This window comes from Micromys minutus (genome assembly GCF_963924665.1).
Source record: "Micromys minutus genome assembly, chromosome: 16".
Classification (NCBI taxonomy): domain Eukaryota; kingdom Metazoa; phylum Chordata; class Mammalia; order Rodentia; family Muridae; genus Micromys; species Micromys minutus.
This window is the reverse complement of record NC_137985.1, coordinates 20,324,753-20,337,867: the sequence shown is the minus strand read 5'-3', so window position 1 is coordinate 20,337,867 and position 13,115 is coordinate 20,324,753. Positions and strand designations below refer to the sequence as shown.

Genomic DNA, 13,115 nt, shown 5'->3' with positions numbered 1-13,115 from the left:
TTCAGTGGCTCCTTTTCTTAGTTAAGTAGTTAATGACAATACAGAACTAGAAATATATATTACTAAGGAAAACAGAACCCAATAGGTTTTAGTCAACTAAATAAAAATCAAGTCTAAAAGCTTTCTAAAAGATGAATTTAGAATTTTTCAGAATGGATTAAATAATATATTTCAGTTCTCAGATTAAAATTAATGGTTTATAATATGTCTCAAATTGCATTATCCCAAAGTTTTAATTTATTAAGTGCTTTATGGAAGCTACAGATATTGATGTATTATAATTTATAATGTATCTGCATAAATCTTTAGTAAAATATTGTGACAATAAGTTATTTATAAAGACTTAATGAGACATATGACAAAGGACAAATTAATGAACAAGAAAATTTTGAATATTTTGTTCCTATAAGTTAGACTCATTTTAATGTGTTTGACATTTCCTTTCTGAACCCACTTTTTTAAAAAAAGGAATCAGGTCCATATTTAAAAGAGAGAGTTAGACTCAAATTAATTTTTTCTCGAATGTTTTTCTGATTTATAAGTTATAGAAAAGTAAATTTTATCAAGGCATGGAAAGCTATAGGAGTTGGAAATGTCAGTTTTATTTAAAATAAGTTTGCTTACATTTAGTTTTTAGAACACAGTCTTGAAAAAAAATTTAAAAAAGAACACAGTCTTGAAATCAAACATAGTTTTAAAATCTCTACATATTGATTGAGTACCCTTGAGTCAGGTACCAAGGTAGATGTGCATTAACTCACTCACATAATCTAATAATGATAGCAATAATGACATTACATCAAAGTCCTCCTTTCAGAGACATTGACGTAGAATGGTGAAATAATGTGTCAAGCCTTCGGGGACAAGCTGGGAGTCAAGCGGCCAAGTGGCCAAGCACTGAGCAAACACAGTCCCCAAGGCTGCCCAGGGCAATGCTTTTCAATGTGGTTCCAGCCATTGACAACTGTACCACAAGGGACTACACCACATGCTCAGGCCATGCCCCAGAGGGATGGACCTGAAGCCCTTGGGTGAGCTGGACAGTCTGTTTTGAGTATGTGTTGGTGACTTGAAGGCCTTTCACACTGAATACTCCAGAACCAGGCTCTGTCCTCTCCCTTGTTTTCCAGGAGGCTGATGCAGGAGAGGGTCTTGCAAATGTGCTGGCCCTTAAGCAGGCAGGTGCAGATAAGGAGAGAGTTCAGAAGAACAGCAATACAAAGAAGAATGTGAGGGCAGGGGGAGGTTTGGGATTTCTGAGCATTGAGATATAAACATTTTACTGCCATGGGTCAAAGAAACCATTTCCATTCCCAGCAGAGTGTGCTGGTTTCTCTTGCTGAAACTCTGAAAACATTCTTAGGATGAATGGTTTGCAGGCTTAGGAACAGTGCTGCAGGAAGAACCAAATCCTCGCCTCCATTTTCTGTCTTGACGTCTCTGTCTGCTGTGTCTCTAACACTTGTTCCCATACTTGACAGTCACTGAGCAGTCAGAAGAAATCCGCTGAAGGCCAGCTAGAGCAAAGAGGGCATCCTCTAGCTTAGCTGAGTCTAGTATTAGATGTTAGAAACACTGCTGGCCCAGGGTGGTACGTAGGTAAATTCAAGGCACCTTGAATTTACCTGCAGTCGACTGGAAACTAGTCTCTCACACTATGATACAGCAGAACCGAGCATTACAAAACAAGTGTATAGTATGTGAATCATTTATCCACCAGCTGAGCTCCTCACTCTTCATAAGATTGAGTCTTAGAAACCCTTCTGGTAGTTCTTCAGGCTAAACAGTCTTTGCTCCTTCCTTTCTGCGACACTCGCTATAAAATAAACATCACGGGCTGTCTACTCTCCGTATCATCTCTGAGGAGATGGATCTGATATGCACCACTGTGTTCAATCACTTAAAAGGTAGTAATACAATTAGACCAGCCTTTATATAAGAACTGCTACTGCTTCCAGTTCACTTCCAGGCCTGACACAAGTAAATCACTTTGATAAAATCCCGTTTCCCTCAACTCCCGGGGAATAGCATAAGTAATGATACCAGTGATCCAGCAAGGACAAAATGAATATAATGTACTTTCTATAGAAAAGCAAAATGTTTCATAAGACAGTGATTCATCGTGTCATTTGGAAAATGAGTTTTCTTTTGTTGAATGTAGAAGATGTTTAGGTGATGTCCTATCGAGGCACTTTTAGAAGATGTTTAGGTGATGTCCTATCGAGAACCACACACGTCTTTAGAATTTAAATGCTTGCGTGTAGCATCATATGTGAAACTTGTAGTAAAAGGAATACATTTTAGAAATGTACTGCAGTTTCCTCTTATAATCATTCTAATAGGAGGTAGTTTTCGGTGCTATTTAAGCAAGTTCTCTTCCATATGTACAAATAATGACCGGTTTCTTTAAAATTTTTGTTTTAAACATTAACACCACAATTCATGGCTCAGACATAAATGACATCAAATTTGATGTATTTTATATTGTCATTATATTGGGTTATCGAGCTAACTTGACTTTCTTAGTGACCTAAGCTATTCTAAAAAGAACCTCTGCCTGATATTATAGTAGAGGGAGCCCCTGAGTAAGTGCTATTAGCTCTTGAGGTTGCTAGCTTCAACAGTGCCAGAGTGTGGTCTGTTAGGATTAAAACCACCCTTGATCTTTGTTCTATTTGATTAACATGTATTAGTTATCTCTATTAAGTTGGCTTCAGTGTTGTAAGTCAATACATATAACACACACACACACACACACACACACACACACACACACACACACACACACACGTTCCCATACATGCTCACACATGAACACACGCACACGTACATTAAAACCAGTTCTCTGTTATTCTTCATCCTACACTGCCTTTCACCAGCCTCTAATTGTCATTCTACTGTCAGACCCCTTTCTCCTGTTTCTGCCACACACGAAAGCTCACAGAGCTTATGTTTCTATAACCAGAGTTTCACTTAACATCATGTCCTCTAGCTCTATCCATTTTGATGAAAAAGACAGAATGTCATTTCCCCTTATGATTGCATACTAGAGCATTATGAATATACACCACTAGCAGCTAGTTTTTACATTTCATTTTATAACTGCAATTTCTACAATATACTGTTTATAATAACAATTCCACATGTACCTGCATATAAGTTTATTTACATAAACATATGAATCTGTGAAGTAAAATGTTTGGACCCCAGTTTACAAGAAATTTGAGGTTGAGGCAGTAACAAAGCAAGGACTAAAAATGTTGTTGCTTATTTACAACCTCATGGATTTATTCATCCAGTTAACAAATGGCATTAGAGTTCATGGCATTTGTAATATACTGTGCAGCCTCCTATGACTTTTGTGTTGATATGAATGCTGAGTTAGCTTGATCATATAAAAAAACTGTAATATAAGTCTTTATTCATGCCATCCATGAGAATAGATGGTGTAATGAATCTTAAACTCTGTAGGCAACAAGATCCACTGGCTAATTGTTGCTAAAGTTCTGGCTAAACACATTTTTATGTCTCAGGCAGTCTCAGGGCTCTTCCCATGTAGAGGGACCGGGACATCATGTTACTTGTCCTATTTGGTCTTCTTGATTTCTTTCTTCCTGTCTACAGCCGAGAACTGTAATGTGGCTTCCTTTATCATCAAGTCTGCTTTTTATCAGTTGGTATGCAATCCATAATTTTATTCATGAAACTGGGCAAAGCCTCCTCCCGAGAGTAACATATTTCCCGCTCTCCATTCTGAAGCTAATGCATATTTTAAATAAACAGGCTGATATAAAAAAGTAAATGCTGATATAGTTATTATTTTATTAATTCAATATAGTAAGTCCCCAAAATGCTAATGGTGGATATCAGTTCTGATTTGCCACTGCTAAGCTATGAGAACCACATGGTATTTTTATATCTTACAATTATTTTAAAATAAATATACATCAAAAATGCAAAACTTAGAGAACAGTACTTGGTGAAAAGTTTCTACCCGTACCTCCCCTCCTTTCCTAACCTCACCTTCCTGCTGAAGTTACCAGTTACTAAAGCCTGTGCCCCATCCCTAGAAGCTGTGATTGAATTACTCTAAGTAAGAGTCCTGCTTTGGGATACCTAGAAGGGCCTCATGAGGAACTCTGGTCCAGATAAATGCATTGCAACAAAGGCCAGACACAAACAAAATACAGAAAACCTTACACAACACTGAACCTGAAACAGCAAATGGCAGTTTAACCCTTGAGGACAAAGCAAATGGAGAGACAAGTGACAGCTGCTCACTGCTTTGAGAGGGTTTAGACAAGTGGTTCTCAACCTTCCTAATGCTGTGACTCGTTAGTACAGTTCCTCATGTTGTCATGACCCCAACCATCAATATTTTTATTGCTACTTTATAATGGCAATTTTGTAGCTGTTTATGAATTGTAATATAGATATGTGTTTTCCAATGGCCTTAGATGACTCCTGGGAAAAGGTTGTTTAATTCCCATTGTGAAGTGCAGGTTGAGAACCATTGGTTTGGACCATAACATGGGGATGGAAGAAGAGAAAGGAGCTTGGATGAGCCCTGAGAAGCCAGTGCTGTAGAGTTCTGTGATAGGAGAATTCATAGGACAACTGAGGGGGAGAAAGAGGCAATGAATTAAAGGAAAAAAAACCCCTACATCTATAAAGAGTCTTTTTGGGTGTTCTGAAAGTTGCTAAACACAAATATGTGAAGAAATTTCCAGAAGGTGGAAGCTGAAAGTACCTGAAGGGATGGCAGGATACAGACCATGGATTCACATGGGAATGAGTTCTACTCAACAGGACACTGGGCAAGGCTTCAGAACATTCATTTCATGAGTGAAGGAAAAAATAGACCTTGGTTAGGTACAGTCCCATCTAAGACATTGGAGGAAAAATAACTACAAACTATTTCCAACTAAAATAACCAAATCTCACAGCAACGTTTCAGACTGTGTACCAGAATGTGAGGACATGTGACACCTGGGAAGGATCTAGGCTGAGTCTAATGCCAGCACAGGAAGAAAGGGACCAGCAAGCAAATGCATGAAAGAGTATGACTGGCCATGAGGGCAAACTAGCTGAAAATAATGTAGTTTATGTAATGCAGATATTATAATAAAGATAATCAGATAGTTGCCATGGCTACATTTCATATATGCAGACATATGAGGGATAAAGAAAAGATCCCTCATCAAATTCTGAAATATGTAATTGGAGACCCTGGAAGGTCACGGGAAAAGAAATACCATATTTCAAAAATTAATAACAATTAAACACACAACCCCAAAGGTCCAACAAGGTTGAGCTCAAGAAGCAAAAGAAACAGTGAAAGTTAGGTCATACTCAAATGGCTGAGATCAACAACACCAGGGAGTATTGAAGGCACTAAGGGGATTAAAGACATTACATCAGAGGAACAGGACAATGACAGACTTCTTGTGAGTATGACAGTATTTGAAGGACTGAAGGGAAAAGTCTGTTGGCTAGAGTGATAACAGCCACCAAAAATACTTATTAAAAGCAAAAGAAAAATAAAGGTCGTTTTCCAGACGCATGAAAGCCGAGGAACTCGCCACCATGAAGTTGCTCTATCGATTAGTGAAGGAATTCCTCAGGTTAAATGACTGTGCTGGGTCCCATTCTGGATCTCCATGAGGAAAGGAAAACTGACATAAATGCAGAGGACATAGACAGATAAAGTTTACATAGTGGGGCTAGAGAGATGGTTCAGCAGGTAAGAGCACTGGTTGCTCTTCCAAAGGACATGGGTTCAATTCTCAGCACCCACAAGGCAGCTCACAACTGTCTGTAACTCCAGTTATAGAGGATCTGGTACCTTCACGAAGATGTACAAACTGGCAAAATACTAGTATATATAAAATGAAAATAAACAGATCATTAGAAAATGTTACTTAGAAAAAACAATCCTAAAAGTTTACATATCATTTAAATAATTCAAAAAACATAACAATATTGAAGGAAATTTATGAAACGTACAGTGTTTTAAAAGATGGGCACAGAGCTAGAAGGGGTAAATTCAACATACAACTACAAGTTTGTTAAGTTCTGAGGATGGATACAATCTTCTGCCATCCTTGGAAGGTACAATATCGCCTCAAGGTAAATTGTGACAAATTCAGTATATGAATGTGGAGACATTCACTATTAAACTAGAATAGGAGGTAAAGAGAAACCATGAAGATGTCACCTTAAAGGAAAGAGGGAAAGGGAAAGAACATCTAAGAACAAACAGCAAGCAAAGGAGCAACAGACCAAAACCAAAACCAACCAACCAAACAAAAAAAAAAAAACAACAAACCAAACCAAGCCAAACCAAACCAAATGAAATAAAAGAAATGAAGCAAAACCAAACCAAGACAAACCCAACACAACCCAATCCAACCAAACCAAGTCAAATCAAGCAAACAAAACAAAGCTGCAGACAAAAGAAGTTACCAACAGCCAACCAGGAATGTCACTTGCATATATGCTAAGCACCCTTAAAGAATGGCAGAGGCTTTTGGGTTGGGTTGGTGCTCATAGACTGCATTATATTATAAAGAGATGAGGTGAGAGTAAAGTCATAGAAACCACATAACAAGCTAACACTAAGAGAAGCAGACTACCTGGGCATGGTGGCACAGCTGGCACAGGTCTCAAATTTTAGCACGTGGGGAGTGGAGGGAGGTGGTTTGAGAGTTTTAGGACATTCTGGGCTATGTGAAATCCTGTCTCAAAGAGAAAGTAAAATGCAGAAAAAAGAGAATTAGAGCAGCTGTACTAATCAAAGTGGTTTGACTGGGATAAAATGTCACCTTTAGGGTACTCTCTTATGCCTGCTTATACATTCAACATCAGAACCCCAGGTCTACGGGACTGAAAAGAAAAGAGACAAATAATTAGAGTAGGAAATGTCAACCTCTCCCTCAGTAGTTGAACAAGCAAGTAGGCAAAAATGAGAAAGAAGTCAGAATATTTGAACAGCTCTGTTAACCAGCTTGACACAGTTTACATTTAGACAGAACCTTTCTCATCAGCAGTGGACTTTGCCTTCTGTGTAAGTAACAGACAAGTACTGTGAAGACTGAGATCTGTACTATAAAACGAGGCTCAATAAGGCCAAACACAGGCGAGTTGTATGAAACATACTTCTGACCACAAAGGATCTGTATGAGGAAGCATCAAAGTGAAGAAGCCGTGAAAGATCCCTAAACATTTGGAAACTACATAGCAGATGTAAGTAAGGGAAATCTCATGATGGCTACAGAATGCTTTGGTTGAAGGAAAAGGAAAGCGTGTGAGATGCTGGTAAACCACTCCTGAGTAGTATAGCCTTTCTTTAGAAATGAAGAAATATCTAAAGGCAATGACCCCCCCTTCTTCAATCTCAAAAAAGAGAAGAAAAGAAAACTAGGTAAAAAAGAAAAAAATCAGATTCTAAGTCATAGGGAAAATCGGGAGAAAAACAGTGAAACATTAATGCAGAGATTAATAAAACTGACAGTCCTCTAGTCAGACTGACCAGAAAAAAACACAGTCCCTCTAATTAATCATGATGGGATAACATTACTGTATAGTCTGAGAAATCTAAAATCTCTGGGGAAGAGACTCTGCATGAAGCGTTGCCCAAATCAGGTTGGTCTATGGCATATTTGTAGGGAATTGTCTTTAATTGAGATAAAAACACCCTTTCCCCTTTAAGTTGTTTTTGTCAGAGTATCAAAAGATAAGAAGCTAAGACAAGGAACAATAAAGGATTGATATCATATAGTTCAATAATCAGCACACATACTGTTTCAACAATTTGAATGAGTTATAAATTTTTGAAAAAAATTCAAATGAGGTTTGATAGCTGTAAATTTTTAATTGACATTTCCATAAAGGCTAAGATGCTCCCCTTGAAATATGTAAAGAGTATACAACAGCATAAGACCCAAGCGCTTCTAGAGAACAGTAATGAGAGGATATGTTAGTTTTAACAATCAACTTGACAGGACCTACATCACTTAGGATAAGCTTCTGATCATGACTATGGGGAGAATTATCTTGACTGCATTAGTTGCAAATTCATCCACTGTGGGTAGCATCATTCCCTAGCTGGGATCCTGGCCTGGGTAAGTGAAGTAGTCTGCATGTATCTCTCTCTCATTTCTGATTGCAACAATATGACCTGCTACCCCAGACTCAACCTGTCTTTACTTTCAGGACCTTACCCTTGAACTCTGAGCTAAAATAAAGCCTCTTCCCCTAAGGATGCTTTGGTAAGGGTATTTTATCATAGGAGCAGGAAAAGAAACCAAGAATACTTTAAAAACAAAACCACAAGGACATCATTACCTTAACAGAAAGACTTAAGATAGTACAAAATAGAAAATCAGATTCTAATATTTCTTTTTGAATATACATGAGATAATTCTTAAAATAATTCTAAGAGATGGAGTTCAACAAAAGGATGTTAATGTGACCAACTAGAGGTTCCTCAAAAACACAAAGTTTGCTTAACAGTAGATCCCCAACCAATTAAACCTAAAAAACAAAACAAAACAAAACAAACAACAACAACAAAAGATACACTAAAAAGAGTTAGAAATTATTTGATTATCTTAGTAGACAAAAATCAAAATCCAAACCAAAATGCAAAATTTGTTCTGATTAAAAAAAAAAAAAAACCCTCTCAGCAACATGGAACAAGAAGAAGCCAATACCCAAGTTTTATGAGGGATGTCTACACAATCCCAGGGGATTCATATTGTCCACAGTGTGAGAGAACTCAGTAGCTGGCTCTGACCAGTCCTGTTCAGTACTTCACAGGTAATTATGAATGTACAATAAACTGTGGGAAATTAAAATAACAGTTCTTACAAACAGAAGCAAACAATTGGAATTACTTCAGGTCATCCATAGCATGATTGCACACAAAATGCAAATCTTTAAAAGAGCTATTGGGACAAATGGGAGTGTTAGCAAAGCTACAAGATACAAGATCAGCATGCAAAAAATACATTATATTCAATATAAATAAAAAATTAGAAATTGAAATTAAAAAACACTTAGTAGAACATGAAGTGTTTTGGGATAAATGTGGCTCAGATATGTTAGACTTGTATATTTAAATTTACTTAATTTTAGTGCTTAATAAATGGAAGAACATATTGTACGCGGAGTGAAAAAGACTCAACTTCTTAAATGTCAATTCTCTGTAAAATGATGGGCATCTCAGACACAATCTTAATTAAAACTTCAGTAAGCTTGAAAAATAAATCAATAAATTTATATGGAAATAAAGGAGCTACAATAGCCAATACTTTTGAAAAAGGAAAATAAGCTGGGATATTGGTAAAAACTCATTTTAGATTTTAATAGAGGAACAGCAATTAGGAAGGGAGAGCTTCTGTGGGAAGACCGGCAAATAGAGATTAAGAAAATAGCAGAAAGCTCAGAAGTGGACACTTCCCCATTGCCTGTTGGGAATAAACCCCTCACACTGTCCTGGGTATGTAACCTTTTAGAACCCAAGACACTGTTAATTAGACATCATTTTTCACAAGTGTAGATACACGTATGTGAAATTTCAAATGTTACATTTTGAAGAGGAAGTAGGACATTGGATTTATTATTTCTTCAGTGTGCAATTGGATGATTGGCTTCTCCTTTCTCATTCTGCACAATTAAAAATATTTTTTTGGCTCCTTGGTTATTAACTTGGTATTGTCTTTAGGTCACAGCTATATTTTTTGAAAGAGGTATTTGCACTCCTGGAAGACCATGTACAAAGACAATGTATCTGTTTCAAGAGGACCTTAATTTTCTAATGGCTGCCTCTGTTCCCCCCACACAGCTTTTCTGTAGTCTTTAGTCAGCACAACAACAGTTTACTACATGTATTATCCAAACTGTCCAGATAGCCATATGCTCTTCACATTTGTGTTGTTAGTGAATACAGTCACTCCATTACTGATATTATAAATTTCCCCCCGCATTTTGTCATATTCTGATCTAGTACATTTGAATCAATTCATACTTGTTTTGGATCATCTGCTGGAGTTAATAAGATTCATTGCCACCCTATAGTAAATTCGTTCATTAATTTTTTCTTAATTAATTTCCATGTTCCCATGGCCATATTTCACTGCTGTGTCCTTTTTATGTTTAGTCGTATTTATTTGCTCATAGGTGCCTGAACTCATGTCCCAGAGGTCTCCGCACAGCAGGTGAACACACAAGGTTCAAACGTCATCTTTCTCTTTGGCTGAGAAAATAGACACATGCATTACCCTTAAGCCCTTCTCTGATGTGACCCTGTGCTGTGTCCCTGTGCTCTACAGGGAGAGCGTGGAGAGCCTGATCCAGAAGCATTCCTACGCCAGGTCACCCATCCGCACCTATGGAGAAGAGGACGTACTGGGGGAGGAGAGTCAGACGACTCCCAGTCGAGGTAAGGCAGTGCACCATCTGGAGATGTGGAATTGCTGGAGGCCAGAGCACCTGCCAGGGACTGACAGGGGTTGATGGAGTTTCTGAACCTCTAGGAACACGAGCCAACAAGTGCCTTTGAGCCTTTTCAGAAGGTGCAGTCTACAGTGCTGGTTCTCATACGTCTTATTATTTTGCTTGGATAGCTTCTGCACCTGAGGTGTGTTTTGCCAGTAACAGAACATAAAGTCTTTGGATCGGGATAATGTTGGGCTTTTCTGTGATGTACTGCCAAAAGGTCACCAACCACACTTGGGGATATTTCATACTGTTCTTGAATCTCAGCTTAATTATTTAAAAACGAAAGTTATTTTATTAGGGCCAGTTCAAAATGAAGAACACTTTTAAAAAGGATTGTTATGACAAAGGGTCATCAGTGGCCCTAAAAATTGAAGCAAAAACAAAACAAAGGCCTTGGGAGATGGCTCAGTGTCTTGTAATTCTCCATATTTGAGGAAGCAAAGACCCGAAAATCTCCCAACCTGTCCTATTGATTGAGTTCCAGAATAGCGAGAAACTATATTTTAAAAGGAGGCGCAGTGGCACCTGAGATTGTTCAGTACACATTGCAAGTGGAAGCGTGCTCACACAGAACACTAAAGAATCGAGCAAAGTTTCCCTGGGCAGAAAGCTCAGAGAGAAGTCTCAGCACGTGGGAAACAAGGATAGAAAGACTGGGGAGACAGGGAAACCAGTGGTGTTCCACCACAGGGCTCAAGATGTTCACACGAGGAGAGAATCTATCCTGAGTGTGTCTAAAATACCAACTAACATTATCAGTGAAAGCGCGGGACTTTATAACTCACTGAAAGGAAGCCATTATTACCTGGAAAATTCAGCAGCATTCCCTCCTGTTTCAACTTCTGAGTACCAGTGAAGAAGAATTTACTTTTATGGTTCTCATAATGGCTTTGGGAAAAGGTGGCTTTGCTAAGACATAGGCAGCTTTCTTTAGAGAGGTGCTGCTAATAGTTGGAGATCTTTAAGGAAATGAGGTTGTATCCTCAGGCAAATGTCACTGCTTGGCTATTCTGGAATATGTAGGCCATGCAATCTGTTGAGTATTTTTCTGTTTAGTATAGTTTTCCTTCCATATTGGAAGCAAATGAAGTCTTCTCATTTAGAAAGTTGGATCCGCCCTCTAATCAATCTGTTGTTGGTGTGTCTTTTTGAATTGCCAATGTAGCGGTTTGTTAAAAAAAAAAAGATTAATAGTTTCACCAAATGTTCGAGAATTTCTTCAGAATATAGTATATTGTGATCTCATTCACCAACCCTGTCCAAATGCTTTCCAGATTCGCCCTCACATTTTTAACCATTCAGCTTTGAGTTCTTTTCCCTATTATATTTTATTTATAATACTTATAACGTTTACATTATTTATATTATTAGAATATATAATATCATCTATAAGTATGTGAGTGTTCTGCTGGGATGAATGTATATGTACTATGTGCATACCTGGTGCCTGTAGAGGTCAGAAGGGGGCATCGGATTCCCATGAGAATGGAGTTACAGAGTTCCTGATGGTTGTGAGCAGTCATGTGGGTGCTGAGATATGAACCTGGTTCCCCTGGAAGAGCAACCCTGTTCTCAACTGCTGAGCAGACTCTCCAACCCCTTCTTAAAAGCAAACAAACAAACAAATGTTTAATTTGTAATGCCTAACTACTCTTGGTTATGGAGCATTAGTATATATATATTTTTAAATAATGTGCTCTTCAGCTGGGTGTGGGGCATATTCCTTTAACACCAGCACTTGGGAGGCAAAGGCAGGCACAATCTCTGCGAGTTTGAGGCCAGCCTGGTCTACATAGTGAGTTCCAGGCCAGCCAGAGCTGCAGAATAAGACCCTGTCTCAAAACAGCAGCAGGCACAGCTACAACAGCAGACAATACACTGATTGTTAGTTCTTTATTAGTATACTGAAGTAGCAACGAGTCTAATGAGTGTTTTTCTTCCAGGATCAGCCTTTACAACATCTGACAATTTGTCTCTCAGCTCCTGGGTATCATCATCTTCCAGTTTTCCTGGGTTTCAGCATCCACAGCCCCTGACTGCTCTTGGCACCAGTACAGCATCCATAGCTACACCGATTCCGCACCCTATGCAGGGTTCCCTGCCACCGTATAGCCGCCTGGGGATGCCTCTGACCCCGTCTGCAATTGCCAGCTCCATGCAGGGCAGTGGTCCTACGTTCCCCTCGTTCCACATGCCTAGATACCATCACTACTTCCAGCAGGGGCCCTACGCTGCCATCCAAGGACTTCGCCACTCCTCTGCTGTCATGACGCCATTTGTATGATTCTTCTGAGAGTCTAGATACAGAATGTACAAATGGCTATGAAAATGCAGGAGATGGGTGGGCGGGTGGGAAGTGGGATGTTGGAGCAAGAACTCTCTAGGAAACACAGGACTCATTAAAGAGCAGAGCTGGACTCATGAAACACCTACTCATAAGGGAGTACACTATGGGCGGGATTCATCTGTGGTTGGATCCAGGAGAGAATCTGTGTGAAGTTTAGCCAGCATACTTGTACAACTAACACGATATCAGTTTACCCAGAAAGCTTAATAAGTGGTTAAAACTTTTGTTGATGCAGTACGGTATGAAATCTGCGTGTAGAGGTCTC

General features: G+C 38.7%; 1 protein-coding gene across 1 annotated transcript in view; it reads left to right on the top strand.

The window, feature by feature from the left end:
- The window catches only part of TBX20 (T-box transcription factor 20), a gene marked incomplete at both ends in the record, with an annotated part of 46,451 nt that extends 33,664 nt beyond the window's left edge, over window positions 1-12,787 (top strand). The window contains 2 exons of the mRNA XM_080930032.1: window positions 10,335-10,444; window positions 12,447-12,787. Of these exons, the coding sequence (XP_080786158.1) occupies window positions 10,335-10,444; window positions 12,447-12,787 (451 nt within the window). The remainder of the gene's footprint in view (window positions 1-10,334; window positions 10,445-12,446) is intronic.
- Window positions 12,788-13,115: the final 328 nt, after the last annotated feature.